Source organism: Eleutherodactylus coqui, chromosome 8 (assembly GCF_035609145.1).
Source record: "Eleutherodactylus coqui strain aEleCoq1 chromosome 8, aEleCoq1.hap1, whole genome shotgun sequence".
Classification (NCBI taxonomy): Eukaryota; Metazoa; Chordata; class Amphibia; order Anura; family Eleutherodactylidae; genus Eleutherodactylus; species Eleutherodactylus coqui.
In genome coordinates this window covers 22,628,841-22,649,529 of record NC_089844.1, presented here as the reverse complement: position 1 = coordinate 22,649,529, position 20,689 = coordinate 22,628,841, and the positions used below count along the sequence as shown (strand labels likewise).

At 46.3% G+C, this 20,689-nt stretch overlaps 1 protein-coding gene across 1 annotated transcript in view; it reads left to right on the top strand.

The window, feature by feature from the left end:
* Positions 1-775: 775 nt before the first annotated feature.
* Positions 776-20,689, top strand: part of LOC136576196 (protein mono-ADP-ribosyltransferase PARP14-like) — a 913,674-nt gene continuing 893,760 nt past the window's right edge. Inside the window, exons 1-4 of the mRNA XM_066575280.1 lie at positions 776-977; positions 16,347-16,468; positions 19,208-19,241; positions 19,644-19,814. Coding sequence (XP_066431377.1) covers positions 788-977; positions 16,347-16,468; positions 19,208-19,241; positions 19,644-19,814 — 517 coding nt within the window. The 5' untranslated portion in view covers positions 776-787. The remainder of the gene's footprint in view (positions 978-16,346; positions 16,469-19,207; positions 19,242-19,643; positions 19,815-20,689) is intronic.

Below are 20,689 nucleotides of genomic sequence, written 5' to 3'. Positions count from 1 at the left end.
ATAGGCTCAACTACACTCAGCGGCTTGGAACGTAGGTGCGCCTGAACAAGGGAAATTTCTTTTTCCTTGCTGGCAGTTCAAACTCCAAGCCAGAACTCAGGAGTTTGGAAAAAAAAGCGGGAAAATAGGGCAGGTACTATCTCTTCTCAGTCGTAGTGTTCACAACTGAAAAATCCCAGCTGTGAAAGGGAAGCCACCTAGCTCAGTTGTTTCGTTTTGTTCCCTTATACGGCCGTGATTATCACGGCTCTATAAGGGGAGAAAATGCATCCATGGGTTTTTGCCCTTAAATGTCTATTAAGCCAACGTAGGAACCAGTGTGCGCGGGTTTGAGTATTGTGCATACTTGCACATATATATGTGTGCATTTACACACCTCCCATAGACGTCTATGGTGCACACAAAATAGAGCAGGTCCTATTTTTTTGCGCGCAAGAACCACTTGCACAAAAAAAATGAATGCAAATGAACTAACTGAAATCAATGGATTCTATTCTCAGCATGTTATGTGGATATACGGTCATGTGAAGAAGCCCAAACAGGTGTGAATCCTCTCGGAACAACACGACATAACTCCCAGTCATCTGCTATTTACAGCTCTGGGTCTCCAGGAGGCTGTGAGCACTGATTGGTCTATGAGCTCCGGCTGCCCACCACACAGGGGGGAGTCCACAGGCTGAAATGAAAGTGAAACTTTGTAGCAGGATTATTCAGCAGATTCTGAGCTTTCTTGTTTCTGCTCTCGCTGCACCCCACATCCCTAGTGTCCCCCAAGACTGCAATCATCATGGGGGACAGCCCTTACCAGTACCCTGTGGCCATTAAGTGGAACGAGGGTCTCAGCAACTTGAGACAAGTGGAAAACAAACTTCTGCAGCATTTCCAGAGTAAGAACAAGTCTAATGGAGGAGAATGCGAGATCCAAGACCTGGACTGCAGCCGGGGGTATATCCTGGTACACTTCAGAGATGAGAGGGGTAAGTACTGGGGCCATATCCTGGTACACTTCAGAAAAGAGGGGGTTAAAGACTAGGGACACATCCTGGTACACTTCAGAAAAGAGGGGGGTTAAGTCCTGGGGGGGTACATAGTAACACTTCAGAGAAGAGGGGTAAATACTGGGTGAGGGGGGTATATTCGATTCCAAATGATAACTCAAATTGGGATAATACCTTCGCACGAGTAATAACCCTTAATAAAAGATTCTCCCATTAATCTGGCTTTTGGTGATAGGGAGTCTTCGGGAACTGCTTGCGGTGTTAAGCCTCATTTGCAGAGGGGGTCTATTAACATCTACCTGCCACTTGATAATTTTATTGCCATCATGATCAAAAGAATTCCCAATGAGGCCCAATGCATATCAGAGGCCTCTCAGATGTGAGAAAGGAAAGGGAAATTGAAACATTGAATTCACCTTTCCCAGTATCCTGAGTGGCAAGTTGCTATGGATAGTTGGGGTACACTTTATCAATATCTCAATATAACAATCACCTTAAAAGCACAGTGTACAATGATTCAACAGTTCACAAAAGTGCATATTAGTCATAATACAGTCCTTTATACAGTGGAACATAACGTAATATAATATGACATCCCATACAGTCCTGTTTTCTGAACAGCATAATATAACAGCACAATGTAACAGCATAATACAATATAGCATCACATACAGTCCTGTATAGAGTGCAACATGTCATAACAGCATAACAACATCACATAACTGAAGCAAACTGAAAGTATTTAGTTCTTTTGAAAACACACTGAAATCAATGGGGAAAAAACGATCAGTTTATTTCAGTTTAAGGCCGGGTTCACATCTGCATGGGAAGGTACAGTTGGAGGTTCCATCGCAGAACTAGCACAAAATGCCATAAGAAAAAGCGCCGCTTGCAGTGCTTTTTCTTCCAGTAAGCTACTGGGCAGCTGAGTAGAAACTCGCTGTTATAGGATCAACTACACTCAGCGGCTTGGAACGTAGGTGCGCCTGAACAAGGGAAATTTCTTTTTCCTTGCTGGCAGTTCAAACTCCAAGCCAGAACTCAGGAGTTTGAAAAAAAAAAAGCGGGAAAATAGGGCAGGTACTATCTCTTCTCAGTCGTAGTGTTCACAACTGAAAAATCCCAGCTGTGAAAGGGAAGCCACTAGAGATGAGCGAGCACCAAAATGCTCGGGTGCTCGTTACTCGGGCCGAAATTTTCGCAATGCTCGAGGGTTCGTTTCGAGTAATGAACCCCATTGAAGTCAATGGGCGACCCGAGCATTTTTGTATATCGCCGATGCTCGCTAAGGTTTTCATTTGTGAAAATCTGGGCAATTCAACAAAGTGATGGGAACGACACAGCAACGGATAGGGCAGGCGAGGGGCTACATGTTGGGCTGCATCTCAAGTTCACAGGTCCCACTATTAAGCCACAATAGCGGCAAGAGTGGGCCCACCCCCCCGCACTGTCAGCGTAAAGATCGTTCTCCTCTGCCATAGCTGTAACAGCTGTGGCAGAACAGAACGATGTTTGCCCATTGAATTCAATGGAGCAAGCAATACAGCAGGTTCCACTGAAAGCAATGGGCTGCCGGCGATCGCAGGATGAATTGTCGGGAAGGGCTTAAATATATAAGCCCTTCCCTGCAATTCATCCAGAAATGTGTTACAATAAAAATATATACCGGCGTATAAGGCGACGGGGTGTATAAGACGACCCCCCAACTGTCACCTTATACGCCGGCAATACAGTGGAGCAAAGAATAAAAATCATTTCTCACTTCTTCTGACGTTCTGCGGCGCTGCTGCAGGCTGTCGCTCCCTCCTGGTTCCCGGCAGAGTATTGCTTTCTGGACGCAGGGCTTGAAATCCCCGCCTCCAGAAACACAGCCAATCACAGCCATTCAATGACATCATTGTCATTGGCTGTGATTGGCTGAAGGCACGTGTGTTTCTGGAGGCGGGGATTTAAAGCCCTTCGTAGAGAAAGCAATACTCTGCCGGGAACCAGGATGGAGCGACAGCCTGCAGCAGCGCCGCAGAACGTCAGAAGAAGTGAGTAATGATTTTTATTCTTTGCTCCACTGTATTGCCGGCGTATAAGGTGACAGTTGGGGGGTCGTCTTATACGCCCCGTCGCCTTATACGCCGGTATATATTTTTATTGTAACACATTTCTGGATGAATTGCAGGGAAGGGCTTATATATTTAAGCCCTTCCCGACAATTCATCCCCGCGATCGCCGGCAGCCCATTGCTTTCAGTGGAACCTGCTGTATTGCTGGCTCCATTGAATTCAATGGGCAAACATCGTTCTTCTCTGCCACAGCTGTTACAGCTGTGGCAGAGAAGAATGATTTGTCTTCTATATGTTCTCAATGGGGTCGGCGCTGCTGCCGCCGGCCCCATTGAGCGCATATAGATAAGAGAACAGAAATCGCAAATCGCACATAGGTGCGATCTGCGATTTCTATGGCCTTAAGAAGGACCGTTGGGGTTCTTGAAACCTAAAATACTCCTAACACTCTCCCTATAGCAGCTCCACCAAGATACCACTTTCCCTGAACTAATGTCAGAATGCATCTGTGGCGAGCCGCGGGAGGGGCAGATTTTAATACTCGGGTGACACCTAATCTCGCCAGCCACTCACTGCAGGGGGGTGGTATAGGGCTTGAATGTTGCAGGGGGAAGTTGTAATGCCTTCCCTGTCTTTCTATTGGCCAGAAAATTGCGCAAATTTCTCAGGGAAGAAAATGAAAGTAACCCGAACACCGCGTGGTACTCGTTACAAGTAACGAGCATCTCGAACACCCTAATACTCGAATGAGTATCAAGCTCGGACGAGTATGCTCGCTCATCTCTAGAAGCCACCTAGCTCAGTCGTTTCATTTTGTTCCCTTATACGGCCGTGATTATCATGGCTCTATAAGGGGAGAAAATGCATCCATGCATTTTGGCCTTAAATGGCTATTAAGCCAAAGTAGGAACCAGTGTGCGCGGGTTTGAGTATTGTGCATACTCGCACATATATATGTGTGCATTTACACACCTCCCATAGACCTCTATGGTGCGCACAAAATAGAGCAGGTCCAGTTTTTTTGACCACAAGAACCACTTGCACAAAAAAATGAATGCAAATGAACTAACTGAAATCAATGGATTCTATTCTCAGCATGTTATGTGCAAATATGGTCATGTGAAGAAGCCCTAACAGGTGTGAAACTCCCTGCTATCAGTCATCTGCTATTTACAGCTCTGGGTCTCCAGGAGGCTGTGAGCACTGATTGGTCTATGAGCTCCGGCTGCCCACCACACAGGGGGGAGTCCTCAGGCTGAAATGAAAGTGAAACTTTGTAGCAGGATTATTCAGCAGATTCTGAGCTTTCTTGTTTCTGCTCTCGCTGCACCCCTCATCCCTAGTGTCCCCCAAGACTGCAATCATCATGGGGGACAGCCCTTACCAGTACCCTGTGGCCATTAAGTGGAACGAGGGTCTCAGCAACCTGAGACAAGTGGAAAACAAACTTCTGCAGCATTTCCAGAGTACGAACAAGTCTAATGGAGGAGAATGCGAGATCCAAGACCTGGACTGCAGCCTGGGGTATATCCTGGTACACTTCAGAGATGAGAGGGGTAAGTACTGGGGGCATATCCTGGTACAGTTCAGAAAAGAGGGGGTTAAAGACTAGGGACACATCCTGGTACACTTCAGAAAAGAGGGGGGTTAAGTCCTGGGGGGGTACATAGTAACACTTCAGAGAAGAGGGGTAAGTACTGGGTGAGGGGGGTACATCCAATTCCAAAATGATAACTCCAATTGGGATAATACCTTTGCACGAGTAATAACCCTTAATAAAAGATTCTCCCATTAATCTGGCTTTTGGTGATAGGGAGTCTTCGGGAACTACTTGCGGTGTTAAGCCTCATTTGCAGAGGGGGTCTATTAACCCCTTCATGACATGGCCTATTTTGGCGTTGAGGACCAAGCGATTTTTTGGTATTTTTCCATCTCCATTTTTCAAAAGCCATAACTTTTTTATTTTTCCGTGGACGCGGCCGTATAAGGGCTTGTTTTTTGCGTGGCGAACTGTAGTTTTTATCGATGCCAATTTTGGGTACATAGACTATATTGTAAATTTTTTTTTTTTTTTTAATGATAGCAGAGAGAGAAAACGCATCAATTCTGCCATAGATTTTTTAAATTTTTTTTTACACCGTTAATCATGCAGCATAAATGAGACTTTCCATTTTTTCTGCAGACCGGTACGGTTACAACGATACCAAAATTCTAACATTTTTTTTAGGTTTTCCCACTTTTCTGCAATAAAAACCCTTTTTTTTGGAAATCTTTTTTCTATTCTAAATTGCTGCATTCAAAGTCACGTAACTTTTTTATTTTTTGATGTACAGAGCTCTATGAGGGCTTATTTTTTGCGAGACGAGCTGTAGATTTTATTGGTACCATTTTGGCGTACATACGACTTTTTTGATCACTTTTATTGCGTTTTTAGTGAGGCAAAATGCTAAAAATGAGCATTTTGTCTCAGTTTTTTAGCTTTTTTTTTAGCGTTTTTTTTGGTGCACAGTCAAAAGCATGTGCAACTTATTGTACGCATCGTTACGGACGCGACAATACCAAATATGTGGGGTTTTATTTATTTTTTTACCTTTTTTTATGCTAATCTGAGAAAAAGCATAAAAAATGGTTTTTTTACTCTTTTTTTTTACATTTTTTTAATTCATTTTTTAAATCTTTCTTTTTTTTACACTGTTTGTGTCCCTCTGAGGGACTTTAATCACTGCCCTGATGATCGCTGTCATAAGGCATGGCAGAGCTACTGCTCTCCCATGCCTTATCGCTCATACAGCGATCTCAGGCATAGGCAATAAAGGACGCCAGTGTCTAGCGTCCTGTTGCCATGGTGACAGGCCGGGCTCTCGCGATGACATCGCGAGTTCCGGCCGGAGACACAGAGGGAGCCGCGCACCCGCTGTGAACTCTTCCCCTGCCGCGATCTACTTAGATCGCGGCAGGGAAGGGGTTAAAAGTGGCGGGCGCATCTCCGATGTCCCCCCGCTGCTGCAGCGAGACGCCGGCTGTGACTGACAGCCGGCTCCCGCTGCGGGATAGCGCTGGATCACATATGATCCAGCGCTATCTCCAGGACGTAAGTTTACGCCCTGTTGCGGGAAGTACCCCGCTCCCAGGACGTAAACTTACGCCCTGCAGCGGGAATGGGTTAACATCTACCTGCCACTTGATAATTTTATTGTAATCATGATCAAAAGAATTCCCAATGAGGCCCAATGCATATCTGAGGCCTCTCAGATGTGAGAAAGGAAAGGGAAATTGAAACATTGAATTCACCTTTCCCGGTATCCTGAGTGGCAAGTTGCTATGGATAGTTGGGGTACACTTTATCAATATCTCAATATAACAATCACCTTAAAAGCACAGTGTACAATGATTCAACAGTTCACAAAAGTGCATATTAGTCATAATACAGTCCTGTATACAGTGGAACATAACGTAATATAATATGACATCCCATACAGCCCTGTTTTCTGAACAGCATAATATAACAGCACAATGTAACAGCATAATACAATATAGCATCACATACAGTCCTGTATAGAGTGCAACATGTCATAACAGCATAATAACATCACATAACTGATGCAAACTGAAAGTATTTAGTTCTTTTAAAAACCCACTGAAATCAAGGGGGAAAAAACGATCAGTTTATTTCAGTTTAAGGCTGGGTTCACATCTGCATGGGAAGGTACAGTTGGAGGTTCCATCACAGAACTGGCACAAAATGCCATAAGAAAAAGCACCGCTTGCAGTGCTTTTTCTTCCAGTAAGATACTGGGCAGCTGAGTAGAAACTCGCTGTTATAGGATCAACTACACTCAGCGGCTTGGAACGTAGGTGCGCCTGAACAAGGGAAATTTATTTTTCCTTGCTGGCAGTTCAAACCTCAAGCCAGAACTCAGGAGTTTGAAAAAAAAAGCGGGAAAATAGGGCAGGTACTATCTCTTCTCAGTCGTAGTGTTCACAACTGAAAAATCCCATCTGTGAAAGGGAAGCCACCTAGCTCAGTCGTTTCGTTTTGTTCCGTATACGGCCGTGATTATCACGGCTCTATAAGGGGAGAAAATGCATCCATGCTTTTTTGCCCTTAACCCCTTGAGTAGCACGCCCGGAAATTTTCCAGGACGAGCTCCACTGCCCATAGCGATATAGCCCGGAAGATTTCCGGGCTATGTATCACTATGGGAGCTACAGAGCACAATGCCACAAGCTGTGGCAGTGTGCTCTGCCTGCACAGACCCACAGAGAACAAAGCAAGGGCTTTGAAAAACCAGCAGAAGATATTGCCCATCTGCCGGCAATCTCCTGCTTCTAAGTCTCCTGCTTTGTTTATAGGTTGCCATAGAGACCATCGGCTTGTCAGAAGCAAGCCGACAGTCTCTGTGGCAGGGAGAGCTAGTGCTTGGCTGTCAGAGGACAGCTAGGTACTAGATCTTAGAGCAGAGATAAGAGAAAACCTCCGATTTCTGCTGTGTTAACCCTTTACATGCTGCAGTCTATGTGACTGCAGCATGTAAAGGGCTGTCACTGCAGCATGTAAAGGGCTGTCACCATCGGACCCCCGGAATGTGATCAGCGGGTCCTGATGGGTCCCTGTGGAAGTCCCCTAAAGGGACAAAAAAAAAAAAAGTAAAAAAAAAAAAACAAAAGTAAAAAAACTATAAAAAAAATAATAAAAACACTTGTCTCCCTTTACTTGGTAAAAAATCAAAAATAAAATCACACATGTGGTATCCGTGTGCGTCGTAATGACCCAGAGAAGGAAGTTAATACATTATTTAACCCCTTAATGACATGGCCCCTTTTTTTCTTTTTCCCCCATTTCTTTTTTTCCTCCCCCTGTTTAAAAAATCACAACTTGTCCCACAAAAAACAAGCCCTCATATGGCCATGTCAATGGAAAAATGAAAAAGTTATGGCTCTTGAGACGCAACTGCAAAATTCGTTGAAATTCATTGATTAGACCATTTAAAAAAACCTGCCCTGGTGGGTCTGACAGGGTGGTAGGAAACCCGCCACTCAGAGGGTTAAATGGCTATTAAGCCAAAGTAGGAACCAGTGTGCGCGGGTTTGAGTATTGTGCATACTCGCACATATATATGTGTGCATTTACACACCTCCCATAGACCTCTATGGTGCGCACAAAATACAGCAGGTCCTATTTTTTTGCGAGCAAGAACCACTTGCACAAAAAAAATGAATGCAAATGAACTAACTGAAATCAATGGATTCTATTCTCGGCATGTTATGTGGATGTACGGTCATGTGAAGAAGCCCTAACAGGTGTGAATCCTCCCTGAACAACATGACATAACTCTCTGCTATCAGTCATCTGCTATTTACAGCTCTGGGTCTCCAGGAGGCTGTGAGCGCTGATTGGTCTATGAGCTCCGGCTGCCCACCACACAGGGGGGAGTCCTCAGGCTGAAATGAAAGTGAAACTTTGTAGCAGGATTATTCAGCAGATTCTGAGCTTTCTTGTTTTTGCTCTCGCTGCACCCCACATCCCTAGTGTCCCCCAAGACTGCAATCATCATGGGGGACAGCCCTTACCAGTATCCTGTGGCCATTAAGTGGAACGAGGGTCTCAGCAACCTGAGACAAGTGGAAAACAAACTTCTGCAGCATTTCCAGAGTAAGAACAAGTCTAATGGAGGAGAATGCTAGATCCAAGACCTGGACTGCAGCCGGGGATATATCCTGGTACACTTCAGAGATGAGAGGGGTAAGTACTGGGGGCATATCCTGGTACACTTAAGAAAAGAGGGGGTTAAGTACTAGGGACACATCCTGGTACACTTCAGAAAAGAGGCGGGTTAAGTCCTGGGGGGGTACATAGTAACACTTCAGAGAAGAGGGGTAAGTACTGGGTGAGGGGGGATCATCCTGGAACACTTCAGACATGAGGGGGGTAAGTACTGAGGGTGTAGGAGTACATCATGACACACTTAAAGGGGTTGTCCTTAGGCAAAAGTGAAAATTTTTTTTTTGCCCAGTCCCCCTTCTAAAGTAAACATTACAATTTACACGTTTAAAGCGTTTTTAAAGATGGTTTATACTCACCATTCCAGCGTTTCATGAACTTATAAAAGTTCATCTTTAAAGATGGGCACCGGTCCTTTCCCAGGGATGCACTGCGGTTTTCTCCCATGGTGCACCGTGGGCTCTGTGTGGTCCATTGCCGATTCCAGCCTCCTGATTGGCTGGAATCGGCACACGTGACGGGGCGGAGCTACGTGATGACACGTAGAAGGGGGCGGAGCCAGAATGCCGCTCGTGCCCAGACCGACCAAAAGGGAGAAGACCCTTCTGCACAAGTGCGTCTAATCGGGCGATTAGATGCTGAAATTAGACGGAGCCATGGAGACGGGGACTCCAGCAACGGAACAGGTAAGTGAATAACTTCTGTATGGCTCATATTTAATGCACGATGTACATTACAAAGTGCATTAATATGGCTATACAGAAGTGCTTAACCCCACTTGCTGTCGCGGGACAACCCCTTTAAGAGAAGAGAGGGGTTCATTATGATACACTTCAGAGATGAGGGGATAAGTACTGGGGCAAAGGGTACATTGTGATACACTTCAGAGGTGAGGGGGTAAGTACTGGGGAGGGAGCACATTGAGAAAGCAGGTGTCGAAATGCACGTTGGGGTGCAGGAACGCACTACTGGTATATTTGTAGTCCCTATTTTCTTTGCATATAGTGATTGAATTATTACATATATAAGGATTGACAACTACAGTTTGAATTGGCCTGTGGGTGCTTTCACATTGGAGAGCAACTATTAGAGGTCTCTATTACTTCTGGGGCTACTATTGTGAGTCACTATTACTGCTAGGGGAAACTAATGGGGGTCACTATTATTGCTGAGGCAACTATTGGGGAGCACTATTTCTGCTAGGGCAACTATTGAGGGTCACCATTTCTGCTGGGGCAACTTTTGGGGGTCACTATTACTGCTGGGACTACTATTGGGGGTCACCATTACTACTGGAGTAACTATTAGGGGTCACTATTACTGCTAGGGGAAATGAATGGGGGTCACTATTACTGCTGAGGCAACTTTTGGGGGTCACTATTTCTGCTGGGGCAACTATTGGGGGTCAATATTTCAGATGGGGCCATTATTACTAATGGAGCAACTATTGGGGTCACTATTACTACTGGGGAAACTATTGGAGGTCAGTACTACTGCTGGGGCAACTATTGGGGGGTCACTATTACTGCTGGGGCAGCTACTGTGGTCACTATTACTGCTGGGGCAACTATTGGGGGTCACTGTAACTCCTGGGGCAACTATTGGGGGGTCGCTGTTACTCCTGGGGCAACTATTGTGGTCACTATTACTAAAGGGGCAACTATTGGAGGTCATTATTACTGCTGGGGCAACTATTGGGGGTCACTATTTCTGCTAAGGCAACTATTGGGGGTTACTATTACTGCTGGGGCAACTATTGGGGGTAAATATTTCTGCTAAGGCAACTATTGGGGGTTACTATTACTGCTGGGGCAATTATTGGGGGTCACTATTTCTGCTGGAGAAACTATTGGTGGTCACTAATACTGCTGGGGGAGCTATTAGTGGTCACCATTGATGTTGGGGCAGCTATTGGAGGTCACTATTACTGCTGGGGCTACTATTGGGGGTCACTATTACTCCATGGTAGACCACAATAGTAAATGTCCTGCATAGCAGTCCACAGTAGTAAATAGCCTCCATAGTAGCCCACAGTAGTAAATAGCCTCCATAGTAGCCCAGAGTAGTAAAAAGCCTCCATGGTAGCCCACAGTAGTAAATGTCTTGCATAGTAGCCTACAGTAGTAAATGGCTTCCAAAGTAGCCCCCAGCAGTAAATAGCCTCCGTAGTAGCCCACAGTAATGAATTGCCTCCATGGTTGCCCATAGTAGTAAATAGCCTCCAGGGTAGCCCACAGTAGTAAATAGCTGCCATAGTTGGCCACTGTAGTAAACAGCCTCCAAAGAAGCCCACAGTAGTAATAAGCCTCCAAAGTAACCCCGGTATTAGGGGTTCCTTATAGTAGCCCTGACTATAAGTTTTGCCCATAGTAGCCCCGATTATAAATGCTACCTATAGTAGCAGGGGTAGTAATAGTTACCGCTAAACAAATGCCGTAAACTAAGGACATGGAGGAGTGCAGGCAGGATAAGTACCCTGGCCCGCTCCTCCTCCATTCGCTGTGCACAGCGTTACAGCGCTGTACAATTATTCAGTGTAGGAGCTCACAAGCATCGCTTGAAGGACAGCTCCTACAGCATGCAGTCCCATAATGACGTATGGCCTACAGTCATGTGACCAGCGTCGTCGGGAGCGCGCACACTGAGAAGTGAAGGAGGACAGTTGCATCATGGTAACTGGATGGCAGCGCCATCTTTGAATCATTCAGAATACCAGAAGATGATAAGGAAGGTAAAGGTAAGCAGGATAACTTTTTTATGTGTCATGCTGTATGTTATAATGCTTTTACTTTACAGGGCATTAGTGGAAAAATAAAATTACTATGGGCGGCCGTGTGGCAGGGATGCTGTAGTTGGCTGTTGACTATGATTACTACAGAACTTTTGGGCCCAATGCTCTAATTTATGACAGATGAAGCATAGCTACCCCAGACCAACAGATTTAGGTATAATTTACGCCAGAAAGTGGCGTAAATTAAATAAAAAATGTACGTCTGGTTAGACCCGGCATTCATTTCTGAAAAGGTGCACAGAGCGGCCAGGATGATGGAATATTGGAGAGGCATGTACCTTCGCTGGACCTTCGCTGGAGAAAATCATACTGGTCGTCCCAAATGTCAGGCTTACTAATTTCCACCACATGCGTTTTTTGGTTTTAATACGTTTATTTAACCGCATAGTTTGAATGCAGCCCGACTGACCAGCAGGCGCTCTAAGCTCCTCGTATTTATAATCTTGTTTCTCCTAAAGAGCTATTTACACAAGACGATTATGGCACAAAATTCTTTCAATCATATCATGTAAGGGAAGCATAAGGCACAATGCTACTGTATTCGCACATGTGACCCTTGACCTTAGCAGCCCACCGCTGCATGGTAGTTTCACTGTCATGGATGGAAGAGGGGGCTGCTGGTCCATCCCGTCTCTATCACTGATTTGTCACAGATCGACTGTACCAAGCACCTCGCCGCTATGTCCGCATATCCTGACTGAGCCATGATCGATCATTCTAGTGAGATTGAGTGTGGAGTCGCCAGACTACAGATGGATTTGTAACCAACTTTCATGTGGTTCTGTCACATGCAGACCAAAAGCACAAATCATCCCCTGATCCAGCCTAACGCACTCCAGCACTCTTTAATGCCGCTCACATACACACACCACCACCACCAGCCATTCAGGGAAGCTAGGACCCAGACTATGAATTATCAGAGTTTATGGTTGGTTTAAAAACAGACAGGGCTTGACTAATAAATTGTAGGTGTATTCTCAAAAAGCTAATATATATATATATATATATATATATATATATATATATATATATACACACCGTATATATATATACATACATATACACAAAGGATACACAACAGGGTAAAGGTCGTTGTATGGGAGTATAGGGGTATACAGGTATATGCAACAAGCTAGTATTTTAAATTAAACAAGGAGAAAAATAAACTTCCCCCACCCCCTCTGATGTCATTCAGGAGGTAGGGGTGGGAGCATGCGTCCTTTGTGAAAAAATCATAATTCCCGAATTTGGCCATATCTCGGCGGGAGGCCCTCCATTACGAAATATATGCCCCGCCTATTTCTGGTCACGATTTTATCTATTCAGCGACATCAAGCATGACACATAAATTATAATGAGGTACACGGATACGCCATTCAGGAGTAATACTGAGCTCATATCACAACATGGGTGGATGTGTTTTATTCGGCTAGCCTACTTGATTCCAAAAATATAACTCATATTGGGATAATACCTTCACACGAGTAATAACCCTTATTAAAAGATTCTCCCATTAATTTGGCTTTTGGTGACAGGGAGTCTGCAGGAACTACCTGAGGTGTTAAGCCTCACTTGCAGAGGGAGTTAATTAACATCTACTTGTCACTGGCAAATTTTATTGCCATCATGATCAAAAGACTTCCTGAGGCCCAGTGCATATCAGAGGCCTCTCAGATGTGAGAGCTGCCTGAACGAGGGACATTTTTTCTCCCTTACCGGAAGTTCAAACTCCAAGCCAAAGCACAGGAGTTTGAAAAAAGGGTGCGGAAGATAGGGCAGGTACCATCTCTTCTCGGTTTTAGTGTTCACAACCGGATAATCCCAGCAGTGAAAGCGAAGCCACTGCGCTCAGCGGTTTCGTTTTGTCGACTTATACGGCCATGATAAGAAAGACATGTCCATGTGTTTTTGCCTTTAGATCGCTATTAAGCCAAAGTAGGTGCCAGTGTGCGCAGGTTTGCGTATTGTGCATATCCGCACATACATATATGTGCATTTGCTCACCTCCCATAGACCTCTATAGTGCGCTTTTATGTGCAAATGCGCACAAAATAGAGCAGGTCCTATTTTTTTTTGCGCAAGAACCAATGAGAAAAATGAATGAAAATTAACTGAAATCAATGGATTCTATTCTCAGCATGCTATGTGCATATACAGTCGTGTGAAGAAATCCTGAAGCAGGTGTGAATCTTCCCTGAACAGCATGACATAAAAACCTGTTACACTGCCCAGCGATGATTTTGTTTCGGGCTCAAAATTAGTCTATTCTTATGTATTTCCATCTGCTGAATTCAAAAATCACCATAAAAATGACTTATTAGCTCTTCCTTTGGAGATACAGTGATATGTCATTTTTAGAGTTTACATTTTTATTTTGTAGGAATTTCTTTTTTGGGGGGAGGGGGGAGTTGTCGCACCTCTCAGCTGACATAACACAATGTTCTCCATATGTTTGTAGGTTATAAACATAATAAATGTTGCCTTGACTGAGTTTCATATTGTTTCTGTTTTCCTTTTTTTCTGAATTTCTGGTTTTGCAGCTTTAAATTTGCTATATCAAAATGCTCCGAAAATGTTTAAATATAGTGAATAATTTTTGTTACATTTGTGGTGAAATAACATTTTCGTCACAGAAACGCAATCTGATACCTCTTGTGAAGACTGCCTATTAGAGATGAGCGAACGTACTCGTTTAGGGCGATTTCGCAATCGAGCTGCGCTTTTTTCGAGTAACTGACTACTCGGGCGAAAAGATTCGGGGGCGGCGTGGTGGAGCGGGGGTAACAGTGGGGAACAGGGGGGGAGCTCTCTTCCCCCCCCCTCCCCACTCCCCTCTGCAACCCCCCCTCTCACCCCCGGCGCCCCCCAAATCTTTTCGCCCGAGTAGTCAGTTACTCGAAAAAAGCGCAGTTCGATTGCGAAATCGCCCTAAACGAGTACGTTCGCTCATCTCTACTGCCTATCGTCATTATTTTGGTATGAAGGCAGGGGACCAGGATAAGTCATGGGCTCCACAAATATGTTGCAACTCTTGTTCAATTAAACTACGAGAAAAACTGAAAAATAAAAAAATGATCTATGGCTTTTGCTGTGCCTTTGGTTTGTCGTGAGCCTACAAACAATGCAGATGACTGCTATTTCTGCTTGACTCCGCCTATAAAGGCAGGATTGTCAATGAAGAAAACAGGAACAGTTCACTACCCGAACCTTCCGTCTGCTATATGACCTATTCCACATTCAGATAGTTTACCAGTTCCTACTCCACCCCAACATTGTGAGCTTTTCCATGATCACCAGCGGGCGCGTTTTGTTTACCACCGCGGTACTTCCACAGCATAAATCGGCGGGCGTATCCCGCGACGGTCGTGGTCATGAGTCCTTATGCTCCTGTGTCTTGTGTGTTGGACTTAATGGTTGGATGTGAATTAAAGTGACGGAAATACCCAACATGGATCTGACAGTTCAATGGCAGTTTGAAGTGGCCTTGGGGTGCTTTCACATGATCAAGTATGGGCCAATTCCATGTCCCTTAGGCTACCTACACATGGGAGAACGCAATATCGGTTTTGCCAATGTGTGTTTTCCCGCCAATGCAAGACGTTTTTTTCTGGCAAAAACGACTCCCATTACTTCTGTGAAGTAGACCTTATCTGGCGCAGCTTTCAGGCACATTAGAGGATCGGCAAGTGTTTCCCATTGTTCAATGTGCTTTACTGTCCCATTAAAAACATCGCTCATGTGAATGACTCCATTAAAAATAATGAGGTTCATATTCATGCAAGAGAGATTCTCGGCCATGTGAAACCAGCCTTAAATGTTGATTTTGACTTGGATTCTAAGGGCTTCTTTATACGACCACATGTGCAAAAACGCTGTCCGCAGGGCAACATATTTGTGCATGAACTAAGCTGGATAAGGTACATTTGCTTGTGCGTCTGTACATATTACTGTACTTCTTGCTCACACATGTGCGACACACCCTTTCCGTGGATTAAAAGGCTCATAGCCTATTGAGGTCCAGATATATTATTTTTTTCATGGTTTTGAGCGGTGTTTCACATATCCCCTTGCACCTCCCATAGACATCAATTGGGGCCTTTGCTGCGCAAAATGCAAAATGATCAAGCAGGTCCTACATTTTTCCACACAACCAAAATGTTCACACAAAATGCGCTTGTGAGAAAGAACCCACTGAAACCAATGGGATCTATTCCCTGTTTAGCTTACGTATATTTTACACACACAAATACAGTCAGTCGTGTGGATTGTGAAATGGATTTTAAAAGCTGAGTCATTACTGATTAGCTTTACTTTTTATGTATTTCTATAGTATTTATATCAATTGGTATAATATATTGTCATTACTGTATTGTTATAGCATTATTAGCATTGGTATGTTATTATGGAATATTACTGTAGTATTATAGTACTATTAGCATTGTCATTACTGGAGTATTATAGTACTATTAGCAGTGGTATTACTGGAGTATTGTAGTATTGTTAGCAGTTGTATTACTGTAGTATTATAGTACTATTAGCATTGGTATTACTGGAGTATTGTAGTACTGTTAGCAGTGGTATTACTGTAGTATTATAATACTATTAGCATTGTCATTACTGGAGTATTATAGTACTATTAGCAGTGGTATTACTGGAGTATTGTAGTACTATTAGCAGTGGTATTACTGTAGTATTATAATACTATTAGCATTGTCACTACTGGAGTATTATAGTACTATTAGCAGTGGTATATTATTGATGTAGCATTATTATTTCAGTGCGGGATCAGGTTCTCCAGAAAAAGACTCATGAGCTACAACTACCCGGAGACATGAAGCTGAAGCTGGATGTGAGCTCGGTGGACGTGGTGACGGGCAGCAAGAAGCAGGAAGCCTCGGCAGTAAGTGTAGCAGGGAGGGGGCACATCTATCCGGGCCGGGACATAGGGCAGATGAGATTCTACAATGTTCACCTCTGTGCAGACCAATACTGATAGTAACAAGTAAGAGGGCAAACCGCACAATAGCTGCAATCAAACCCCCGGACAGACCCCATAATAATGTAGGCTGGGGCTTTCCATGACCTGAGGCAAAGAATCAGGATTTGGCCAACATATGGAACTTACAGTCGGATGTGGTTATTTGCATACAGTATGAATGACAACATCCATATGAGGGGTTTAACATGAAATACTCACAGGGTACACACAACATAGAGTTGGCTCTCTCAGAAGCAGATATTTGTGGGAAACTAGGATTTGGCAGATTGTATGTAACTTTGCTCGATCCTTTGTTCTGTAGTGAGCTAAGCGGCTGACAGAGTCGTCTGGAAGGAAAAGGGAGGGAAAAGAGGGGTCTGGAGGGAGAGTGGGGGGGTTGGACAGAGGGGTCTGGAGGGAGAGTTGGGGGTGCAGTGAGGTCTGGAGGGAAGGGGGGCGAACGGGTCTGGAGGGAAGGGGAGGCACAGAGGGGTCAGGAGGGAGTGGGGGAGCAGAGTGATCGGGAGAGGGGTGGCAGTGGGGGGGGGGGCGCAAAGGGGTCTTTAGGGAGTGAGGGTGCAGATAGGTCTGTAGGAAGAGGGAGAGGCCCCAGAGGTGGAGGGCACAGAAGGTTCTAGAGGGAGAGGGCGCAGAGAGGTCTGGAGGGAAATGGGGAGGGCGCAGAGAGGTCTGGAGGGAAACGGGGAGGGCACAGAGGGGTCTAGAGGGAGGGTGCAGAGGGGTCTGGAGGGAGAGGGGTAGGGCACAGAAGGGTATAAAGGGAGAGGGCGCAGAGGGGTCTGGAGGGAAAGGCCGCAGAGAGGTCTGGAGAGAGAGGGGGAGGGCGCAGAGGGGTCTGGAGGGAGAGGGGGGGACAGAGGGGTCTAGAGGGAGAGGGGGGGTGGAGGGGTCTGTAGGGGGAGGGGGAAACAGGGGTCTGTAGGGGGAGGGGGAAACAGGGGTCTGCAGGGAGGGGGGCACAGATAGGTCTGAAGAGGGAGGTCGGGGGGCAGAGGGGTCTGGAGAATGAGAGGGGAGGGGTCTGGAGGGAAAGGGGGGCAGAGGGGTCTGGAGGGATGAGGGGGGCAGAGGGGTCGGGAAGGAGGTCGGGCAGAGAGGTGTGGAGGGAGAGGACTGGGACAGAGGGGTCTGGTGGGGGAGAGGGCTGGGACAGAGGGGTCTGGAGGGAGAGGGGGGCAGAGAGGTCTGGAGGGAGAGGGGGCAGTGGGGTCTGGAGGGAGTAGAAGGGAGGGGACAAAGGGCTCTGGAGGGGGAGGTGGAGGACAGAGGGGTATGGAGGATAAGGGGGGGCAGACGAGTGTGGAGGGAGTGCTCAGAGGCGTCTGGAGGGAGAGGGAGAGGGGGAGGGTGCAGAGTGGTCTAGAGGGGGAGGGCACAGAGGGGTATGGAGGGAGAGGGCGCCAAGGAGTCTGGAGGGAAAGGGTGCAGATAGGTCTGAAGGGAGAAAGGGAGGGCGCAGAGGGATCTGGAGGGAGAGGTGGGGGACAGAGGGGTCTGGAGGGAGAGGTAGGGGACAGAGCGGTCTGGAGGATGAGGGGGGCAGAGGGGTCTAGAGGAAGAGGGGGTAAGAGGGGTCTGTAGGGGGAGGGGGGCAGAGTGGTCTGTAGGAGGATGGGGGACAAAGGGGTCTGGAGGTATAGGGGGCAGAGGGTTCTGGAGGGGGAGGAGGCAGAGGGGTCTGTATGTAGCGGAGGGCAGAGGGGTCTGAAGGGGAGTTGGTGGACAGTGGGGTCTGGAGAAAGAGGGGGGGTATCTGGAGGGAGAGGGGGCAGAGGGGTCTGGAGGGAGGGGGGATAGAAGGATGTGAAGGGAGAAGGCTGAGGACAGAGGATTCTGGAGGGAGAAGGGGGGACAGAGGAGTCTGGAGAAAGAAGGGGGTGCAGAGGTGTCTTGAGAAAGAGGGTGAGCGGACAGAGGGGTCTGAAGGGAGTGGGGGGCAGAGTGGTCAGGAAAGGTGTGGCAGAGGGGTCTGGAGGGTGGATAGAAAGGTTAATAGGGGTGTCTGGGGATAGAGGAGGCTGGAGGAAGGGAGAGGGGGCAGAGGAGGCTGGGGCAAGGGAGAGGGGGGCATAGGGGGCTGAAGGAAGGGAGAGAGGGGACAGAGGGGTCTGAAGAGAGAAGGGGAGCAAAGGAGGCTGAAGGAAGGTGGGGAACAGGGGAGGCTGGAGGAAGGTGGGGAACAGGGGAGGCTGGAGGAAGGTGGGGAACAGGGCAGGCTAGAGGAAGGAAGAGGGGGACAAATGGGCTCCATTTTCCACTGTCCAAAATGGCCACAGCATTTTTCTAGCTACCTAATGCACAATGTGCACTGCTCTGTGATTAGCCAATGCTGATCACATGAGTAGCTCAGGCCAATAAGAGAGCAGGCATAGTGCGCTGATAGTCTAACGCTAGTATTGCATTATGGGGATTGGGTGGTCAGAAGACTTTGTCGGCCATCTTGGATGGTTGAAAATTGGACCCGGAAGCAAAAGTTCAGAAAGACAACAGAGAAGAACTGCTGTTAATATACCCCTCTGGTCCTGGAACAGAATTTTGCCCCGAAATCAGACAGTTGTTTTAACCCTTTACTGAGTCTAACAGAAAGTAGAACTGACACTGGAAGCAATCTGTTATCATTGCTCTTACTTTTTCTTGCAGAAACCAGTAAAGGATGAGCTGATCCAAAGTTCAGGTAACTCATCACCACTGCTGATAATAGTACGTGACATAGCTGTGGGACCCTGGGATGGTGCAGCAGTGAAGTAAATCTGGAGTGTGGGAGGAGACTTACAAGTTTGGAGGATAATTTACAAACTCCCAGTAGATTTTGCCCCAGTAAGATTAGACCCAAGGTCTCTCGTGCTGCAAAACACCAGAGCTGACCACTTCAGCATTGCACCGTTGACTTCACAGGTTAAAGCTGACGTGTCATTTCTCTGTTCTCCTTGGGTTGGTTTCCGCCAATATATTCCTTCTTCCCACCATCGATCAAGTGTGTGCATCTCCTGCAGGACAAGGGCGGGAGTGTGGGGTAGATTGTGTATAAAGCTCCGTAACAGATGTCGTTGGTATATAATGTAATGTTTTCCAACAGCTGTAAAGATCTCCAATGTGGTTCTGATTGAGAACGTGCAGGACTCCTGCCCCTCTGAGATGTTGACGCTCCTTATAGAAATTATTAGTGACAAGAATGATGACACCGACTTTTACTTGGAGAGAATCCATGAGATCCAATCGGCCGTTATCACCTTCACCAGCAACATCGGTAATATCAAACCTCTACGTATATAATATTCAGTGGTGCCATCATATGGTTAGTGCAGTAGATCCAGGGGGTCATCAACCATATCATATACATGGAGTTTATAGAGGTCATCGTTGAGGTGACTATAGGACCGCCTGGTCACATGTAATCCAGTCCTGGTTATTAACACCTGGAATCGTATTATTCATTGCCCTTCGTTTGTCCTCATCGTGGGCTTCTTGAGGTGTTGTAATGAGTGCTGATGAGCAGGAGGTGACGGCAGGAAGATGTGAGCTGCTCTTTTGAATTGTAAAACAATTCCCAGATCTTGCCAATGTTGTCTGGACCTCTGAAAATGTCTAATCTTCTCCTGTATAGTTGAGGAGGACTGAGCACACTAACGGTGGGAAGCGCAGTAGCGCACCTTGATATTTATAGGCCAGGAAAAGGCCTTCAACTCAGTAGAGTGAAAGTACCTGTGGGCAGTGATGCGGCAGTTTTGATTCGGCTAACCTTTACTAGGAGGATTGGGATCCTGTACGACTCCCCAGTGGCCAATATTAAAACCAATATTCATGTTTCTGTCCAATATTCCCTGGGAAGGGGTATGAGGCAGGGCTGCCCTCTGTCCCTTGCCTTGCTTGCCCTTGCTATCCAGGTCTCTTGCGATCCAGGTCTGAACATCGCCGACAGTAAAGGCGTTTAAACTGAGCAATTACGAAAAGTGCATTGCTCTTTATACAGATGACACTCTCCTCTTTCTCTAGGACCGGAGTCTTTTGTTGACTCTGCGTTGGCTATATTTGACGCATTTGGCCTGAACTCTGGCATCAAGGTTAATTGGGACAAAACCCACCTACTGGCAATGACACCAGGGGGCAGCTGGTACGCCATCA